The sequence below is a fragment of the Gossypium arboreum genome, chromosome 12, assembly GCF_025698485.1.
Source record: "Gossypium arboreum isolate Shixiya-1 chromosome 12, ASM2569848v2, whole genome shotgun sequence".
Lineage (NCBI taxonomy): Eukaryota > Viridiplantae > Streptophyta > Magnoliopsida > Malvales > Malvaceae > Gossypium > Gossypium arboreum.
Genome location: NC_069081.1, coordinates 16962741 through 16985022, shown reverse-complemented (window position 1 = coordinate 16985022; position 22282 = coordinate 16962741). Strand labels below are relative to the sequence as shown.

General features: G+C 35.6%; 2 protein-coding genes across 2 annotated transcripts; one reads left to right on the top strand and one right to left on the bottom strand.

Annotated features, from left to right (window-relative positions):
* The first annotated feature begins 7604 nt into the window (after nucleotides 1-7604).
* Nucleotides 7605-10095, top strand: LOC108483974 (pentatricopeptide repeat-containing protein At5g66631). Its single transcript, XM_017787553.2, has one exon. It carries the CDS (start codon nucleotides 7912-7914, stop codon nucleotides 9898-9900), a length of 1989 nt encoding a protein of 662 aa, XP_017643042.1. The 5' UTR covers nucleotides 7605-7911; the 3' UTR covers nucleotides 9901-10095.
* A 446-nt stretch (nucleotides 10096-10541) lies between these two features.
* Nucleotides 10542-12921, bottom strand: LOC108483975 (lysM domain receptor-like kinase 4). Its single transcript, XM_017787554.2, has one exon. It carries the CDS (start codon nucleotides 12525-12527, stop codon nucleotides 10674-10676), a length of 1854 nt encoding a protein of 617 aa, XP_017643043.1. The 5' UTR covers nucleotides 12528-12921; the 3' UTR covers nucleotides 10542-10673.
* Between the last annotated feature and the right edge of the window lie 9361 nt (nucleotides 12922-22282).

Here is a 22282-nt window from a genome sequence, read left to right as displayed (position 1 = left end):
TGTAGTGTTCCCATAAAAAATTAATTTTCAGCATGGATTTTGATATTTCACATCATCATTTAACAAATAAAATTTAACGAAAAGGGTTAATTTACACATTTCAAAATGCATAAAAATTAATTTATCTAAATTTTTTAAATAAATAAATCAAAATAAAATTCACCCTAAGTAGAGATATATGTTTTTTTCTTATCAAATACTAGTTATATAGAGTTTATTACTCAAAAAGTTATTTTTTTTTAAATTACCATAATAGGTTAATTTAGGGAAAACCCTTCTCGTCGGAAGTGTTTTCCCAGTGTTATATTAAGGTTTAAGGTTGTTTGGGTTTATTTAGAGCTTTTTTATGGTTTTTAGTGTTTAAGGGTTTAAAGCTAGGGTTTTAAAGTAGGGTTTTGGGTTTTAAATTTTAAATTGATAAAATTTTTAAAATAATAATAATTGTAATTATTGAATTTAAATATTCTTATTTACACTAATCGTATATTCAAATTTGATTTTGAAAATCGTTTAAAAATCAAAACTCAGAGTACTCGGTTTGGATGTAGAACTAGTTTTAAAAATCTTTGCTTTTTTTTAATCTTAAGTTGATCCGATATTTCAGTAAAATACTTATCCAATGCATTAATTTTATGAAATGAAAACAATATTCTTCTAAAAAAACATAATAATAAAAATCATCGGTACAATATAAATGTTCAATAGAATGATAAATTAATCAGTCCAAATGCCAATCAGAATCTGTGCCATATTGGGATGATCGATGGTTGCATGCTAGATTCCTTCTTAATTCTTCCTCCAAGTGGGGTTGTGGTCTCGGTAGCTCCTCATCTTCGCTTTTGATCGATTACGATCTGTGCGTTCTCGGTTGACATCTTGCATCCTTTAGTTTAAGAATAGGTGGTTGGGAAGATGACCCACCTTGGTAAAACAAATATCCAGGAGGTGTTTGCGTCATAAACTGTCATAAACTGTGAATAAGCATAATTATGTTGAGTCTCATACACTAACGGGATAACGAGTGGACTATTCGTTGGTGCTTGAAACATAGACGACCTATACATCGTCGTTGGCATCATCGTCATCAGAAAAGTAGATGGCATGAGCATGTAATACATCAGAGATGGATGTCCCAAAGACCAACCTGACATGGAACTAGAAGCAAAAAAATGTGGTGCAACATATAATGCTTGTGTGAAGATAATAGGGTTAGAATACGCACCCAAATAAGTCAGTACATACTGACCGGTAGGTGGTGTAGGCATTGGTGCTGCAACCATTAGTGTTGGCTATTTCACAGGCGCTGATAATGGAGCCACCTCGCCAACCCTTGAATTTAAAGAGAGCCGTCGTAACCTACTCGTATGGGGATGTCGACGTCTTATTTCTCCCCCGTACAAAAATGGCTTGCTGGATCCTAAATCATGGCATGTACTATAACACCCTAAAATTTTAGAATTTAAATGTGAGAATCTACAGTAATTAATTTTTGTATCTGTGGTTCTGTGCTCTGCTTATGTGTTCAAGGTATGGAGTTTGAGTTGCATCGTTCAAAGTTTTATCATTTTAGAATAAACCCTATTCATACATCACATAACAATGTGTAAATCTGTGTGATCCTATGTCAAGAATTAGCCTGCTGGCTCACTGTTAAGCATCTGTTTTTTATTCTATCTAGTTCTAAGTTTGAATCCCGTAATATACAAGAGCGAATATTTTTGTTAAATATGGGAAGTTGATTAGAAGTTAATAGAATTTTAAAGTATCATTTTCTTATTCGTTATTTTTTTGCGTCATTTTCATTTATTTTCCTTTTTATTTCCAATACTTTTACTTTTCTTTTTCTTCATTTTGAATGTGGTCGCAAGTGGATACGGTCTAGTCGAGATTATACACTGTAAATCACATCGATGGAAAGGCTATCGAGTAAGTCTCAGCCAGTCAGTTGTTTGTATGGTTTTCCTTTTATTCTTCATAAGTTACTCTAAGTTAAGTATTATGAGTTCCATGTGAATCGTTGGCAGAGGATTGTTGATTTTTCTATTTAGGTAGAAGTATCGGAAGTGGTGAACAGTGACACACCAATTCCAACGATTGCTGTTGATTTTTCGGTTGGTATTGAGTTAATTGAAAGTTTCGTGTCAAAACTTTCGACTTGGGTTTTATGAGTGAAATTGGAAATGGTTGTCGATAAAATAACTTAATTGTTTAATTGAATGCTTGTTTTAGGCTTTGGAGATCCTCTTTGTTGTTGTTGCTTCTAAATCTCTTCAGATGTGTACCGAAAACTTTAATTTTTATGAGTTTCAGTCTCCAAAAATAGTGGCTATCGACACCACAAAACCAAGCACACGGACGTGTGTCCAGGCCGCATGAGCCACACTGCCATATGTCAAGCCCGTGGTTGGCCGTGTAACTCACTATTTATCGATTTGGGGCCACACGAGTAAGGCACATGGGCGTATGTCCAGGCCGTGTGTGGCCAATTAGTGCAGGGTTCACATGAGCAAGGACATGGGTGTGTGTCTAGGCCGTGTAACTCATTGTTCATTATCTTAGTGCTACATGGGTAAGGACACGGGCTTGTGTCTAGGCCATGTAACTCTTTATTTGTGACTTAAGACCACATGACCAGGGACATGGGCGTGTGCTCAAGCAGTGTAACTCATTGTTTATGTTTTGGAACCATACGGGCAAGGCCATAGGCATGTGTCCAGGCCATGTAGCATATAAATTGAGTTTGAATCTTGAGTTTTTGAGGCCGTGTGTATGGCCGACATTGATCTTGTAACATCCCGAATTAGGGCCTAGTCGGAACAGTGGTTTTGAGACAACAAATCTGAGATAAAAATAATTTTTATATGATTCTTATGAGGTCTATGATGAGAATTCATGCTTATGTGAAAGTTTCTTAAAGAAATTCTATGCATAAAATGTCTAATTGCACTTGAGGGACCAAATTGAAAAAAATGCAAAACTTACATTCTAGAAGCTTTAAGCATGAAATTGTTTTAGATTATGAATTAGAAGGTCCTAATTAGAAATTTTATCAATTTCTATAATTTTGGACAAAAATGGGCATGCATAGGAAAAATTTGAAAGAAAGACCCTAAGGGCATTTTGGTCATTTGGTAATTAAAAGAATAAAAAGGGAAAATCAAAGCAAAAATGTGCTCATCTTCTCCAAGTGTTAGTCGAAATTTCCAATAGCCATAGCTAGGGTTTTGTTCAACATTTCAAGCTTGATTGTAAGTGCTCCCTAACCTCGTTTTTAATATTCTTTGCATTTTTGAAGTCATTGAAGCATCATCTATCCATTTCTAGCTATATTTTGAACAAGGTTTCATGTATGAAATTTGGCCCATGCATGTATTTTGATGGTTAATGGAGGAATATGAATGTTTGATGCATGATAAACATCTTTTACTAGATGATTTTTAGTGAAAACACCTAAAAAGGACTTGTTTATAAAAGTGTAAAAGTGGGTAGTAAAAATGTGAAATAAAGGAAAGTGTGGGCTGATATGAGCATGGTATAGGTTCGACTAGGCTTGGATAACAAAAAAAATGCACACATTTCATTTTACGAGCCTAGGGACTAAATCGTAAATAAGTAAAAAAATAGGGGTAATTTTACCAAAGTATGAATAATGGAATGATTTGAATAATGTGATTAATAAACAAGTTAAATTTGGTATTATAGATCAAGAAAAACGTGAACCAAGTTTTGATCGAGGAAAGAATAAAGTATACGACGATTAGGCTCGATTACCATCATTTTATACCGAGGTAAGTACACGTGTAAATAATGTGACAATGTATTATATTTTGATGTGTTGATATTATGTGATAAATGTTTTATCAATATTATGTATGTTATGCCTAATGATAACTTTGTAAGTATGAATGATATTGGTCGTTATCCACGACATTACGAGCAAGTACGATAGAGAGCCTATGTGTATATGAGAAAGAATCTTGTTTGAACCTTAATAATAGTTTAGGATACAAGTGACATGCCACTAGGAATTAAGAAATTCGAACTCATTGAGTTGGTCTGGGTTCGTGATATATATGAGGCATTCGGGCTCGTTGAGTTGGTCTGAGTTCATTATGGATGCGATACATGTAATTGGGTTCTAGGCAATGTTCTTGTGTGTCCTACCGGTGGCTAGGTAATCCTTGAGTGGGTCGGATACCTGACAGCTTATGCGAGCAGCCCGTGTTGTTACACCTTGATCAATAGCTTATATGAGCAAGCCCATAAGCAGCTCCTTTACGAGCGTTACATGTTATGAGGTAGCTTTGGCTACGTATGTATATGTGGCACTTATGTGCAAGTTTTTTACGTATCCAATAGTATTCCGAGTGTTCAATGGGTGATGCAATGGATGTGATGAAAGTCCCAAGTAGGGCATGTTAAAGAGGTATGGTTATATGATATACTACGATAAGTACAGGTATGCACGCAAAACCCATGAATAATGCCTTGATAAAGAATGATTTGTGATGAGAAAGTATATATGTACATATGATAAGTAAGTCAAAAGGTTTAAATGATGAATAATCCTTATGTATGTGTTACTATGTCTTTGCATGTTAATTGCTTACTATCATTGCATATTATTTGCATGTGGACTTACTAAGCTTTAATGCTTACCCTCTCTTTTTCTATCCTTTATAGTTTGGCCAAGCTAGCTTGGGGATCAGAAATTGTCGGAGTATTCGATCACACTATCAAAAGAATATTGGGTATAGTGAAATTGTTATTTTGAGTATGGTATGTATAGTGGACTTGGTCATTTTTTGATATGTGTCATGCTATTGGCCAAATTGTGAAGGCCTATGATGTTGATAATTCATTTTGTAATAGCCATGTGTATGGCTCATAATTGATTATTGGATTGTAATGTCTAATTATTCATGTATGCATGTGTTAATGCCTTGATGATGTGCTATGTGGTTTGTTTGATGGATATGTGATGAGGAATGAATTAAGTACTTCGAAATAAGGAATGACTTAATGACTTAAGATGACTTAAGATGACTATAGACATGAATGTGTAATTTGAGGTTATGGTAACAAATTTGATTATGCATAAAATTGGTGTGGAATGCTTCCAATTGGTGTGACTAATTGAATGTGCAATAGAATGACATTATGAAGATGTGAAAGTGCCATGGTGTTGAATAATTGAGTGTTTTAAATAGGTCATATTGCATTCTATGAAATATGTTTGAGTGTATAAATGATTGAGGGTGACAATTGGCTTGGAAAATAGCCTTTAAATGGTCCATAGGGTAGACATACGAACATATGTCTAGGCCGTGTATGACACACGGTCCGCCCCAAGGGCGTGTTGAATAGTCGTGTGTCCCTTGCACCTAAATTTTACAAGTCAGTATGCCCAGTAGTAAACACACGGGCTAAGACATGGGCGTGTGTCTTTGCCGTGTGAGAGACACGACCTACCCATATGGGCGTGTACTCTGGCTGTGTGAAGTCTGCACCAGTTTATGAAAAATTCATTTATTTTTAATTGACCATATGGTCTGGCTATACGGGCGTGTGATACAGCCGTGTGACCCTAAATTGGTGCTGACATCATAGTTAGAGAGTTACACGACCGGAAGACACGGGCGTGTCGAGAGCACACGGGTGTGTCCCTTGTCTCACACGGACGTATAGCTCTATATTAGGAAAATTTTCTCAAACCTTTTTAAATTTTTTGATTTAGTCCCGAATCTTTTTCGATGGTTGTTTTGGGCCTTGTAGGCCCGTATCAGGGACAAACTGTGTATGTATGAATGAAGTTGTTTTGAAGAAAAAATTTTATAGCCCGGTTTTTGCATGAATGACTGTATATGTGTTCAGTAACGCCTCGTATCCTATCTCGACCTCGGGTACAGGTAAGAAGTGTTACAAATCTTGATCTCCTCGATGTTTGAATGATCTGAGTTTGATTGTATGAGGGATCTTTGATGCTCTATGATTGACATATGTATAACATAACTATATATATGTACTGTGATAGCTATAGCTGATATTGAACTGTATTCTATAAGAGTGGATATTGTATAATGCATATGTATGGGTTGAGATTCTGTGTAGAAGGAAGCACTTTGATCCGAACTAGTGGCTAAGCCACAGTGCGGGTAACTCTGAATCTGGCGCTTTGGCGCATACTGGTTTAGCAGCTAAGTTGCGACTTTGTAAATGTGTCAGATAGACACTCTATGGTGTATAGGGTTGGATAGGCATTGAACACCCTAATAGTGTGTTGGGATGGCCGAAGATGGTGTATAGAGGTTAGGTGTAGAAAAACTTGCAAATGAAATTGATCTGTTCTGTAAATGAAATTGAGACTGCTTCTGCTTCTGTAATTGAATTGTTTTGTATCTGAACTGGAATGACTTTTGTTGCTTAATCAAATCTCAGGAATTCGAGAATGCTCTTTCAATTGTATTACACATGAATGAACCTCTTTTATGTACTGAGTTCACAACTCATTATTTTCTAATTGAATTGTAGGTGGTTCACAGACTTGAACGGGTCGGCGCTGCGAGAGCTCGGTCAAGCTTTTATTTTTCTTTTAAGTATTACTACTAGGAATTTTAGTATTTTATGATGTTATGGTATTTGTGAAGATTTTATGCTTAGTTAATTGTTGTGATGGATATTATGTGATGAATGACTTATTTTGACTGCGTTATAATTGTGGTATTTTTAGTATTGATGATGTAACTCTCCAAACTTGGTCTAGACGTCTAGGCCGGGTTTAGGGTGTTACATGTACTTTGGATCACATGCTAACTCCGGAGCGACAATAGGTTCACTAGTAGGTAAGAAATCATACCGATTATTTCACATGTTGATATGTTAGGAGTGAAATACCGACCAATTCTCATCTGACCGCCGCAAGTTGATAGGATGCAAATAATCAAGGTCTTGAGGAGCCACGTGAATCAACTGCCAGAATCCGAACTACCGCAATGCTTTATTGGTCTTGTGCATCTCGACGGTAGTGTACACTACCAATGGATAAAAACATTAGTTATATATATACTACTAAATACGAAATCCACTACGTTAATATTATATAGTTCAAATTTAAATAAATAGATACCTCATCTTCTGGTCGTTGGTCTAATAGAAGCCGTATATCTTGAAGCTTAGTAGGTAATCCTATGGACTTAGCCAACGGTTCCATCTATTTAAAAAACTTGTTAGCACAATAATTTTAATTTTAATTTTATTTTGGTAATATCTAATGAATTTTACATTGTTATGAGTGGGAATGTATACGGGTAGTTCACTCGAGGACACAAAAATGGAAACCAGTACCACGCTCATGATTGCAATAGTAAAATGTAACTACCAATTTTAATTTTTCGTGATTGTTTCACCTGACACATATCTCGGTACAATATCACAAACACGGCAGACCCCCAACTGAGTTCGTCCGCTCCTTTAAAATTAGTCATTGGGTGAAAAATGCGTCTAACTAGAAGCATTTTTTATAAACGCTTTCGGCTGGAAGCATTTTACTAGTAACATGCAAAAAATGATTTTAGCTGGAAACGTTTTTTTTACATTTCACCTAAAAACACTTCCAACTAGAAGTGTCTAAAAATCGGCATATTTTGATAATTTTATAAAGTCTGTTATATATGTTGAATTGTTAATTTAATTTGGTTGTGATTTCAAATTTGGGTCAGAATTCCCAAGTTTCAACCTTTTAACCCATATCACAAGCCATGGCAAATGGCAGATGCGACCTCAGAGTTAGACCCGTAATAATTCAAAGGGCGCGATCCAGCCGTTGAAGACATGATTTGTCAAAGATCTCTCATGCAGACCAACTGTTCGTGTTTTTGTCATAGCAAAAAACCATGACCCAAAGCTAGCTTGATGATTATTTCCCAGTCTTTCCATTTTGATAAAATTGCAATGATTTTTGAACGATTCTCGCCTTCTAAAAACCTGTTTAGCCTCCTAAACCAACAAGTTCGCTCCTTTGCACGCGACCCATTCCCCAACAAACTTACTCATTACCTTCACCGAGCCAAGCTCATTGACTCAATCCGACTCGCTCTCCGTTCCAACTCTCCTAACTCACTCAACCCTCTTCTCCAAACTCGACTCCTTGACTCCTTCGTTGTTGCTAACGCTTTTCGTTCTGCTCCTTCAGCGGACTCTGCCATTTCTTTCTTTGAAAACCTTAAGCAAGTTCCAAACTTTGCGCATTCACAGAATACTATTTTTGCTTTTGCTACTGTTCTTGCTAAGTTCAAGCGAAAGGTGGAACTCAAGGGCCTGATCGGTGACGCTAAAGATGGAAAATTTAACAATGTTAAAGCCAGTTTCATGAACCTTTTGTTTTGGTATTCTACTGCTGGGGACCTTCAAAAAGTTTTGGAAACATGGGAAGAGTATAGGAATGAGGAAAATCGCCTATCAACAGAGGCTCACAACATTGTCATGGGGCTTTATGCTAAAAAGGATATGAATTTTGAAGCCGTGGAAGCTTTTCGAGGTATGATTGATCAAGGAGTGATTCCAAATTCCAGGACTTACACGATTTTGATAGAGCATCTTGTAAGGTTAGGGAAGTTGGATGCCGCTATGGAAGTGTTCACTGTGTTGCCTTCAATGAGAATAAAGAGGACTTTGAAACAGTTTCTGATTTTGGTTGAAGGGTTTGTTGGTGGAGAACGGTTTGATGTGGTGAAAAGTTTGCTTAAAGAAATGAGGGAGGATGGGAAACTTCCTGGACGAGCAATGCGAATATATTTGGAACGAATGAAGGAGGCAGGGTTTGCTGGTGAGACGGATGAGTTTCTTGTAGAAATGTTGCCTGATGGAAGGATCAAGAGTGTAGGTTCTTGTGAGGATAGTAGTGACGAGGATGAGGATGAGGATGGTAACGATGATGTAAATGAGGGAGTTGATGTTCATACGGTCAAACTGAAACCATGGTTGGATCCAAAAGCTTTGGCAAATGCCTTAAAACAATGGAGTCCTGAAGTGGTAACTATATTAGAAGATGCTAAATTTGTGTGGACTAGTAGGTTGGTTTGCAAAGTTCTGAGGAATTTCACTTCACCTGAGACAGCTTGGAATTTCTTCTGTTGGGTAGCTTCTCAGCCAGGATTCAGTCATGACATTTACACAGTGCAAAGAATGATGACTCTACTGGCACGCCATGGAAATGTTGAATTAGTAGATAAACTTATAAATAAAGTAAGGAGGGAGCAAATGATATTGCCTTTCAGCACCATCAGGTTGCTTGTTGAATTCTATGGCATTTCAAAGAATGCTGATGCTGCCTTGAAGGTCTTCCGCAATGATAGAACTCTCTGTGGTCACATATCAAGGTTCAATCTAATGCTTTTATATTCTTCTCTCTTGAGGGCATTAACAAAGTGTCGTAGGAATACAGATGCCCTGGATATACTTGATGAGATGATTCTAAATGGTATTTGCCCAGATATCCAGACATTTTCTGGGTTGATATATCACTTTGCACTACAGGGGGATATTAAAACTGTTCAGCAGCTCTTTTCGATGATTAGACAGAGTGGTATGGAACCAGATGCCTATATGTTTAAGTTGTTAATCCAAGCTTATTGCAAGTGTCAAAGAGCTGCACTTGCATATAGAGTTTTTGTAGACATGAGAAATTCAAATTTAATGCCTGATGCTGCCACAAAAGACTTGCTCGTGAAGAGTCTTTGGCAAGAAGGCAGGCGAAAAGAGGCTGTTATTGTAGAAGAGAGGTATGAGGAGACTGATGGAGTCCTTCCACTGGCATTGCGCGGTCATGTATGGACAGTTAGCTCTGAAGATCTCACTAGAGTTTATAGTATTTATTCCAACAGTGTTATTGCCCCTGCATAGAGTTGTTTGCCTTCTACAAAATCAAAGTATTTAGACTTTATTGTGGCAACCTTCTTTTTTCCTGCAGTCTTTCAGGAATCTTAATTTTTGTCTTGTGTTATATCTGAATTGCAATTTGCAAATATTAACTTGTTGAATCAAATTCTGAAATGCAATTTGATAGGTAAGACTGGCTCAGCAAATAAGGCCAGAAAATTTTATCTTGGGACTTTGTAGGTAAACATTGTTAGAGTTGCTTTTGGGATTTTACTGAGCCATGGCAACAAAAGGAAATGATGAGACTTTCATGTTGTTGGAGAATCTAATGGAAGTCTTAGAAACTGAAGGAAAGGAGAAGAGAAAATGGATTGATCCAAACATAGAGAACTTTTATCCCATCAATGGTGCTCTAAGCTTGGCGGTGTTAGGCGAGGGCCTGCTCCAGGAGCATCCTCTGACTGGCCAAGCATGGTAGAAATCGTCTTTAGCTGTTCTGTTCTTATTTACTCATCCTTTTAGATACTGGAAGGCTCTTGGTCTTCCAGGATAGAAACAGAAATTGCTCAAGTCATCAGTCCAATGGTAGTTTTCATGAAAAAAAAACCAATGTTCAAGTTTGTTTTGCAAAACCGGGATTGATCTATTGTACATATTTTGCTTGGTTTTCATTTTTTAAAGATTTTTGGCTTGTCTTATTTATGTTCATGGAGAAAAGCAACAGATACATTTTACATGCATACAATTTACGAAGAATTGTGCATTACTGAAAATATTAATTTTATTTATCCATGCTTTTAACGCCATTCCGATGGAAAGGGTTCTTCTGATCGCTGTGCATCCAGTTGAATTCTCAACAGATATGAAACTACTTCAGCCATGCTCAGTCTGCTTTCCGGTTCTTCTGCCAAGCAGTCAATGCTCAATTTCAACATCTGGCGTGCAAGTTTCATCCAGAGGTGTCCTTTCAGGTTAGGATCCATTATGCGATCAATTTCAGCATCTGCATTCTCTCCTTTCATGATTGTTAGTATTCTTTCTGATAATAGTACTTCCTTTTCATCCTGCATAAAAATTGCTGGCTTTCCTGTAATCAGTTCCAGCAGAAGAACCCCAAAGGCATATATATCCATCTCAGGTGTCACCAAGCCATACTCAATGTATTCAGGTGCCTTGTAACCCTTTGTTCCGAGAGAACTCCACATCGATGATTTTCTGCTATCTTCTCTTTCTGCTGATCGTGCTAGACTGAAGTTTGAAATCTTGGCCCTCAAATCTCGATCAAGCAGCACGTTGTCACTACAAATATCTTTATGCACATATGCTGGAGTGGTGAAGTTGTGAAGATAATGAAGCCCATTAGCAACATCTAAAGCAATATGAATTCTATAACCCCATACCTGGAATTTCTGGCAACTCTTGTTTTGAAGCCATTCTTTTAAAGAACCATTCTCCATGAACTCATAAACAAGGTAAAAGACACCAGAGTGCTCACAAGCCCCACGAAGGCTTATTAGATTGAAATGATTAATCCTTTGCAGCAAGCTTACCTCTTTATCTACAGCTTTGCTCATTTGTTTTATGGCTAGCAATTCTCCCTTGATAACACCTCGATAAACAGAGGCACCCATCTTGTATTTGTTGCTGAAATTTTCTGTGGCCGCCTCTAGATCTTTGAAATCATAAACTTTCAAATTTTGATCTATGCTCACCAGAACATCATTAGGTAACTCCCATTTCTTTCTCTTATCTTTTCTGGCAGCCTCCCTAGTTTTCTTATGATGTAAAAACATCAGCAGCAGCAAAAGGAAAAGTGCCAGCAAGGGAACTCCGATTGCAAGCCAAACAGTGAATTTTTTCCTTGAGGGTTTGATCACATCTATTGGAGTGGTGGGTGAAGAAGCGGGTGGTTGTTGAAAGTGAATTATAGTTTGAGAGCTTGAAGGTTTGGTTGACAATGGGACAAGAACTGTTGTAAAGGGAAAAATAAGTGCGTCATCTAAATCAATTCCGTTTGCATCACCAACACTTTCCATACTAGCATTGAATCTCTTACTGATATCATGGATGGTGTCTTCCCAATCAACCACATAAGTCATTAGAAATTTAGTACCATTTAATGTTTGATTTCTTGTGGGACAAGCACATCTAAGTGGTACTTGTAAAACCGAACCAACTTGCAAGCCTGAATCACTATTCTCCTTATTAAGAGACTTGCAGGTCGACAACCCTTGATAGGTATTGTTGGCAATCGAAAAATAATCGACTTGCTTATTTGGAATGATGTAAGAAGTGTTGGCCTGATAGTACTGACCTGAACAAGAACAGTTCACTGGAACAATCACCTCTTTGTTTGCAGGGAAGATTGTAGAAAGTGAAATATTGTTGATATGTGCAAGCTCCAATGGATCTGCAGATGTAAGGTTCGAGATTGTTGAGATTGAGTCATAAGGAGGATAAGATTTGAATATCAGAAAGGCCTGACAAGATGGCTTTTCACCATTGCAAGTGTAAAGAAAGGCTGAAGATGGGCCTGTTTCATCATTTTCGGAACAATTCAATATTGAGTTTCCTGAGTAGCTTTGCTGAGCATGGAACTTATGCATGAAAGCACATAATAATATGAAGAAACCGAACCGAAACTGATCCATGACAGGAAGAAGGGAAAACCGAAAGTGTTTAGATAGATTTGAGAAACAATAACATGGTTGCAAAGATGGAAGAAAAAAGGTTTTGTTGACTTGAATGTGCTAATTATTGGAGTCTTCCAGGGAAATCAACTGCTGAGGCGCTCAAGATTATTTAAGATTAGGGGGGAATTCAAGCATGATGATTGGACTAGGCCAACTCTGAATGGATTGAAAATGACACAAAAGGTTAAAGAAAACGAAAGTAGGAATCATCAAACAGTGTTGAAAATTTCCTTGGGTGGGAAAACCAAAGGTTAACAAACAGAAATACAGTGGGTGTTTTGGATACAGGAATCATGAAAATGATGGAATGAAATAAGATACAAAGGAAAAATAATTGAATTTGTCCATGTCTGATGATGGCAGCTAAAAGGTTGGGAATATTGTAAAAAAAATAAAGGATGTCAAAGCAAAACGAGTTTTGTTCCCACTATAGGATGAGAATTAAATTACTGTTTTAAACAAGATATGAAACACGTTTCATATATAGGATTTCATTGTTCGTTGTTCATTGTTCACCCTATTTGTAGCCATAGCTGATGAATTCCTCACATCTTATGCGCTTGTTTTTGTTCATATTATGAGAAACAATCTTAGGGCCCTTGGGTTCACAAGATGAACTCAGTGCCGCCCGTTTTCTTATCAAACGCATTAAAGCAATTGTTTGGATTGCCAATGAAAAATTCCAAAACCCATTGGAGCTACTTTTTTTGACCGGAGGCAAAATGCTCCGGTGGTTCCACGGTGAGAAATAAAACGTTTTTATTTGACAAAAATACCCATTTTTCATTTATGATCCTTTTTCTTTTACCCTTCATTAAAAGTTTGTGATACATATTAAAAATATCAAGTAGATATTTTAAAATTTTATCTTATGTGTGAAAATAATACTTCAAATGATTATAATGAAATTATTTAACTATAAAAATAATTAAAAATAATTATCATTTAAAATAACAATTAATATAAAATGATTATATAATTAATTTAAAAATTTCTATTATACATCATTTTTAATTTATTGTCCTTAACAGTCATTTTTTATTTTTACCTCATTGTCACACCTGTGTTTGAATCCAAACATACACCCCTACAACGGATTTTAATCTTACTGCTACAGTATACAATCTTACCACTATAATAACTAATATCACTGCCACCATTATTTTTAACCTCACTAGAGGCAAACATACCGCCCATCCAAAGAAAGCCTTAAGGGCAGCTTCAAGGGCGAAACAAACAAATTTTTTTAGGGGTCGAAATTAAATTGTAATTTTTTCGATAGCAAAAATTGTAATTTTACCATTTTAACAATCTATATCTTTATAATTTTAAAAGGATTAAATCAAATTTTTATATTTTTAGGGGGCAAAGTGAATTTTATCTTTTATTATTTAAAATTTTAAAAGACCTAAATGAAAAATTTTCCATTTTAGGGGAGTTGGGCCCCCGCCAACCTCCCTAGTTTCGCTCTTAGGTAGCTTCCTTTGGATGGATAGTGAGGTTAAAAACAGAGGTAATGGTGAGATTGATTACTGTAACTATGAGATTGAATAATGTATTAGTAAAATTAAAATTAACGGTGGGACATGTGTCTCGATTCAAACACAACTATGACATTAAGGTAAAAATAGAAACTAACTATTAAGGACAAGTGTATATAATAAAAGTTTTAAATTATTTAAATTCTATAAAATTATTAAAAATATATCCAATTATAATTTTATGAATCTTTTGTAATTTTTCTTTATATTATCGATGTAAATTATTGATTGCTTATTTAAGTAATCATTTACATTATTAGTAAGTAATTTATAGTTATTTTTAATTATTAACATATAAAATTTTAATACTAACATTTTATATATAAATAAATCTTTTAATTAATGGTTGAACTCCCGTTTGAAATTTTGAACCAATGGAACTTCTTATCACCTTTTTGTCTTTTCGTGAGTAAATAATATGGTTTAATACAATGGGATGAAAAAGCACAAAAAAAAAAAAAGCGGTTGTCAAATTTGTCATATGAATTGGAGGTTTCAACTCCAGTGAAAAAAAGGGAGGTTCAGTTGCCAAACCGCACTGCACTGGTTTTAACCAAACGCTACTTGCAAAGCCCGTGAAACCAACTGAAACGTGGGTTCAGTGGCATCCAAAGGCAGCCCCCAGGATTCATTGGTTTGACTTTATTAAGGTGGTTGCTCTTTCATCAAATGAAACTGTGATAACCACCATAAACTTCCAACTTTCAAACCATTACGCAATCGATTCTAATATTTCCATGATATTCTTTTGCAGTTCAAAGTCAATACTATTATTATAAAGCAAATGGAGGAAAAACCTTCTGTCATGTTCAATTATTAGTAAATAATGAAACTTCTGACTCAGTCAATCACCCAAGTTTCTCTGCCTCTTGTGTGCCATATTTATGTATTTCATGAGGATAAACTCCCAGAAGAAATGGTTGGAAAAGGTACTTTTCAATTGTTTCAAGTAGCAAGATACAATACCGGAAAGAAGAATAAGCAAACTATACCAAACCAATAACCAAAGCAATGGCAACCACATTGACAATTCTCTAATCCTCCGAAAACTTGCAATTACAAGACACAAGATGCCGGGTACAATGTCATCTCACAATCTCTCAGCCACCCAATCAGGTGCAACGACGAATAGGATGAAACGAGAAACTGTTTACAAACAATAGAAATTGTTTTTCAAACAAGAGATGTGAAACAGTCATATATTATCACCGCATTTGTATTAACAACCAACTGATATGTTAAATTCTTGTCTCTAACCTGGAAACGTTTGAGGAAAAAACAGGTTTGAAGCAATGGCAACAAATGCAATCCAACAACCAAGTTGCCCCCTGCAACATTTGCTGAGAATTTGTTAAGTATGACTCATATTTCAGTCAAATTTGAGAAATAAACTTCTAATTAAACTTTGTTTATTTGTTTCAATCAAACTCTGATTAGTCAAGATTATTTTATTATTATTTGACCTATGAATTTAGCCTATAAATAGGCTCTTTTACAACCTTAAAAAATACATCCATTAAGAGATTAGAACTCATAATACTTTTAGAGAATTTTGTGTTTAACTTTTTGAGGGTTCTTTATTTTTCGAGTTTCAGAATTTAGTTTTTATCTTCATTTTTGTACTCTTCGTTCTTTTTCCATTATAGTACAATTATCTTTACCGTGGTTTTTTTTATCCTTTTTAGAGGGGTTTTTTCACGTTAAAATTGTGTGTTTAATTTCTCAATTTCTTTCGCTATTTTTACTTGCTCGTTGCTTAATAGGGTCAATCCCCAACAAGTGGTATCAGAGCAAGTTCAATATTTATATATCAGCCTGTTCAGAGATGAAAGCAACAAGGTTTGAAATTGAGAAGTTCGATATGTTATCGGGGAAAAAAAAACTTGAGAATCTAAATCAAACAGAATGGGAAGAGTTTGATGAAAAGGCTTTGCCTGCAATCTAGTTATGTCTCGCGAATACGGTATTGTAGGAGGTATTAATGGAGAAGATTTCATCTGCCTTATGGAAAAGGTTAAAAACTTTTTATGCGAGTAAGTCTCTCGCTAACCGTTTAGTGTTGAAACAACGTCTATTTACATTTCACATGAATGAATGTGAGCTTTTTAGAGATCACATCAGTTAGTTCATTACTCTTTTAAATGATTTAAAGAACGTTGATGTTCAGATTGACGATAAAGATCAGACTATGATATTATTGTGCTCTTTACCCCTTTATACAAGTCTTTCAAAGAGACCCTGATTTATGGCAGAGACAAACTCTCGTTCGAAGATGTGAAGGGTCATTTGTTGAGTAGAGACAAACTCGATAATGAGTTTGGTTCAAATGGCAAGGTGGATAAGCAAGCTTCTATTTTGGTAGCATCAAAGAAGCGAGACAAAAGGTGTTGCTATTGTAAAAAGTTAGGTCACGTTAAAGCAAATTGTTATAAACTGTGAAATAAAAGAGCCGCTGAGAGTAATGAGGAAGATGTAACTAGTGCTAATTTGGTCGATGAAAGCGGTGATGATTTTTTGTTAGTGTCAACGAGCAATAACTCCAAGCTTACATCCATGTGGATCTTATATTTGGGATGTTCTTTCCATATGTGTCCCAATAGAGAATAGTTCTCCACATACAGTTCGGTTGAAGATGGAGTTGTGCACATGGGAAGCGATTCATCATTTAAGGTAATTGGTATTGGTACTGTTAAAATTAAGATACACGATGGGATGATTATGACACTCTCAGATGTCAAGTATTTACTTGATTTACGAAAGAATCTCATATCCTTGAGTATTTTAGACTTGAAAGGATGCTGAATCAACATCGATTTAAGCGGCATCAAAGTAACTTGTGGAGCTTTCATTTTGTTTAAAGGTAAAAGAATCTACAGTCTTTATATCCTGGAAGGTTCTACAGTGACCGGTGAAATAGGACATTCTTCGTCCGTTATGGAGTCGAAGTCAACTCATTTGGAGCTGAGGCAACTTGGTCATAGGAGGGAAAAAGGTATGACCATTTTGTTGAAGAGATGTTCTCTTTTGGATGCAAGTTTTGAAAAGTTAGGGCAATGTGTTCATGAAAATCAAACCCGAGTTAGTTTTGAGTTGGCAGTGTACAAGTTGAAGGCTAGAAATTTTCTAGTTTCTAAGCACAGATTTGACTTAGTTAATTCCTTGCATAGTTCAAGATAGGCCTGTGGCAGGCTTTGGCAAAGATGTCATTGTGGAAATATAAGTCAAGGTAGAGATTTGTTAAGTATGACTCCTATTTCAGTCAAATTTTAGAAATAATCTTCTAGTTAAACTCTGTTTATTTATTTCAATCAAACTTTGATTAGTCAAGATTATTTTATTATTATTTGACCTATGAATTTAGCCTATAAATAGGCTCTTTTACAACCTTAGAAAATACACCATTAAGAGATTAGAACTCATAACACTTTTAGAGAATTTTGTGTTTACGTTTTAAAGGTTCTTCGTTTTTCAGATTTCGGGATTCAGTTTTTATCTCCATCTTTGTACTCTTCATTCTTTTGCCATTATAGTAAAATTATCTTTGCCCGTGGTTTTTTTATCATCTTTAGAGGGGTTTTTTCATGTTAAAATTGTGTGTTTAATTTCTTAATTTCTTCTACTATTTTTACTTATTCGTTGCTTAACCAGATCGATCCCCAATAGAATTTAAGTAGAATATAACAGTAACTCTATAAAGTACAAGCTAATCAACCGAAATGAACTCTGAGTAATCCATAAACATCTTAAGATTATGAAGAGTACGGTGGGAAAACTACTGAAGAGATATAATACTAGGAGGTTAGTCTACATGTATAATCTTCGTCCTGTTCAGTTCATTACTAATACAAATCTGTAAGGAGAACAAATAATATACAAATGTTTGAATAAGCAAACAACTTAAATTGCAGACTGATTGTCTCATTCACAGACAATTCTAGAAACAACTCACTGATGGAGCTGAAGCCATCTTATACAAAATAGAAATCATGGACAAAGAATATTTTAAATACTTTCTTATCCAAGTATGACAACATACAAACTATGAAGACAAACAAATCAAATAACTATTTTTGAGAGTTTCTAGACTTTATAATTTGTCTTTTTTACCAGTAAATACAAAGTCCATTTCAAGTTTGTTTATGCTATAATTCTCCATGTTTAGTTTGTGTAACACCCCAAACCCGTGACCGTCACCGGATTTGACCACGTGGTGTTACCGGTCTTACTTCCCTTATTACTCTCTTTGTAATATTTGATTGCTGTTCCAGGCAGGCTAGCTAACTGCGTCACTGTCGCCTTAAAAATCATATCTCGAGTTTCAAAACTCGGAAACTGATTCCGTAAATTTTTCCTGAATTTAGACTCATATATCTATCCATGGATTTATTTCTAGAATTTTTGGTCAGACCAATTGGTACAGTTTATTAGTTAAAGTCGCCCATGTTACAGGGGTCGACTACACTGACCTTCGTGCATTACGACCTGGATATCTTCTCGTACAGAGCTTCAATGCTCATTCCGTTTGTTTCTAATGAAACTAGACTCAAAGGGGAATCTGAAAATATAAGGAACGACTTCTAATTCGTTTTGGATAATTTATGGTAAATTTTCAAAGTCGAGACAGGGGATCCAGAAACCGTTCTGGCCCTGTCTCACGAGAACTTTAATATCTCTCAGTATACTGCTCATACGGTCGTTTCGTTTCGTCCATATGAAAATAGGTTCATCAAGGTTCAATTTCATAATTTATTCACTATTTAATTCTACTTCTACTATTTTTAGTGATTTTTCAATCTCATATCACTGCTGCTGTCCGCAACAGTTACTGCAGTAGACTATGCCAATTTCATGAATCTTTCCTTGGCCTTACTAATCATCCATTATACATGACACAAATTATGGCCACCTTATCAAAATTAAAGTTTCTAAGACTCGTGGCTATAGGTTCTAGCATCCCACTCAACGACCACATAGGCCATTTTCACATGGCTTAAAGTTTACAACCCACAATTCAACAAAACAAAATAGCCTATACATGCCAAATGTTCTCCTAGTTCAACTACGAAGACAATACCAAAAGATTTCCAGCCGGTGTGATGACTTCAACGACGGTTCCGAAACACGCAAACAATACGAGTCCAAGAGACCTAAAATGGGTGACAAGAAAACACCGAGTGAGTTTATAACTCAGTAAGTCATAAGCATTCAACAACCATCCATTTATAAAGTTGCCACAACATGAAACAATAAACGAGGCTAGGTACTCATCCATATCAAAACTATACCATAATTCCTCGGACCTTTCGGTTCAATCTCATACCAAGTCATACATCCACATTTCATATTCCACACAACAAGATATTTAAGGCATTTTCACACACTAACTCATTTCCACCACAACCATACAATTTCAATCATCACATAGATTTAAAGCTTACCAAGCTCAACCCCGAGCATGAACATATTGCCTATTCGTCATGAGCTCAAGGTACTTACCCGATCCGCTGCCCATACTCAACTCGATGGAGACACACCTCCATATAATTGTTCGATCGGAGATATATATATATATATATATATATATATATAAATCTGACACACACGTGCTTAATACTCGATTTCGCACAATTAGTGCCATACGATTTAAGCCCGCACACATAGTGCCATACCCTTTGAGCTCGCACACTTAGTGCCATATATTTCCAGCATGCACACTTAGTGCCAATCTCGTCACCGTACACTCGTATTGCCCGCACACTTAGTGCCGAAAGCAACTTCCTACACATTTCACTATTTCTTTTACATTCAACAAATGTCATCATTCCATACACATACATTTTCATTTATATATATATATATATATCATCCCATTAAACACAATTGCATAAATTTTACAATCATTTAAGCAATATCAAATATGTGCTTAATGACTTACCTCGGATGTTGTCGCACCGTCTTCAACGCTATTCAATTACCTTGTCTTTTCCCTTGTCCAACTTTGATCCTTTGAGTTCTTGAGCTAAATCAAACAAATTTACTTCTCAATCAAACACACACATCGGCAACCATATTTTGCTTTTAACACATTCGGTCACTTGGGTGACCTATTTAACTTTCAAGCATTCATTTCAATTCTTAGTTAAATAATGCGAATACCATTAACTACTAATGCCACACACTCACATATGCATAAAATTAACCCCTACATGACCTATAGCTCATTCGGTCATTCGTCTTTCAAGCTTATCAAGCTTCATATCATGCTTCCTTGGCGAATATACATATAAGCACAATGTAGCATTTTATTCACTTCACGATACATTCGGCCTTGGCATAATTTTCATTAAAATCCCTATTAGCCACTTTTAAAATGCCAATGTTACAAGAAAGGTTACCCAAATTCACATTCGCAACTACACATACACAAGCCAATTTTTCTTCCTATCATCAAATTTAACACGAATCACAAACTTAAACCCTCAATAGCTACTATGGCCGAATAGATCCTTTCTATTCCATTTAACTACCATAAATTTAAAGTATTTAAATCAAGTTCATGAGTTTCTAATGCAAGAATTAGGCCAACCTACTAACCTTAACACCCACATTCGGCAAGTGACCACATACACACTCTCATAGCCGAATTTCCATATTACCAAAATCCTCAATACACATATTCCCCTTATTCAACTTCAATTTAAGCTCCCTACTCACAAAACACAAGGAATAGAAATCATCTTCTAAGTTTCCTACCTTAGCTGAATGGCCAAATCACCACAAGGATCTAAATTCACACATGGGCTCAATCAAAGACCTATCCATCAACTAAATTTTATGAAATCTCAAAGAATTTACTTAAAACTTACCTCAATCAAACAAGTAGAAGACCGAATACCTAGCTTCTTCCCCCTTTTCTCTTCCTTTAGTTCATGGCAAGAAGAACAAAACATAACCAAATTTCTCCTTTCTTTCTTTTATCAATTTCCTTCTTCTATTCGCCAAGACACCCAAGGATGAGCAACAAAAACTTTTTTTCTTTCTTTCTTTGCTTAGTCACGGCAATGGGGCATCCACACACATTATTTCTTTTTTTTTTGTCAACATTTTCTTTAATGCTAGCTTTTTATTTTATTGCTTCATACATACCTCACTAACCAAACATGTTAGAAACATGTTTCCTTTGCCCATCAACACCCATCTTGGCGGCCACTATAGAATAATTTGGGGAATTTGACATGCAAGGACAACCTTTCCTAGTATGCATCAATAGGCCACTTCAACATTTGCCTATCACATTTCTAAGTTTTCTCACACAAGTCCTATTTAGCAAAATTCACTTAAAATTTTCAAAATTCAAACATGAAATTTTCACACATGCATATGTACATATAATGAGCATCAATTATGATGGTTAATTATTTTTATGACTCGGTTTAGTGGTCCCGAAACCACTCTCCGACTAGGGTCAATTTAGGGCTGTTACAGTTTGTTTGAACTTTTGTCATGCTTCTAGAGTCATATGGATTTAAATGATTGTCATATCTACAGGAGCTCTGTAATTATATTGGTCAAGAATTCCCACCTATAGTAGAAATAGGTTGAGTCCTCTAGTGTTGTTTTACTTATTCGGTGTCCAAGTCTTATAATCTGTGTTACTCTGATTCAGGTACAAGTAGTTGGCATGCATTCCAGTTGTTCCAGTCAGAGGTAGTTTATAGTAATGGACAAAGCTAACCAATTTAGATTAGTAATTTTTTTGGTTTTGCTTCTCAAGTAAGGTTGATTTACCATTAATTTTGTGCTTATTTTTCTTTCTAGCACATCAGATTTTTGATACTAAACCATTTCTCACTATTTCAGCATCCTCAAAATCCTTAAAAGCTTAACCTTTTCTATGTTATCCTTGTTAGAATTTAAACGTTCAAATCATCCCTCAAACCTTAAACCTTGAACATAGAAAAACGTAGCTAAATTATAAAAATCTATTGCAAGCAAAGCACCAAAAAAGTAGTAACCCCACCAATTCACCTATGGAACCATTCATTTTAATATTAAAAGCCAAAAAAAAAAGAAAGAACATGTTATCATAAAAAACTAAGGGGAAATAACTCATATTACTTGTTTACAAAACCAAATTCAACATGTTTGAAACTAAAAGAGGCTAACATTACC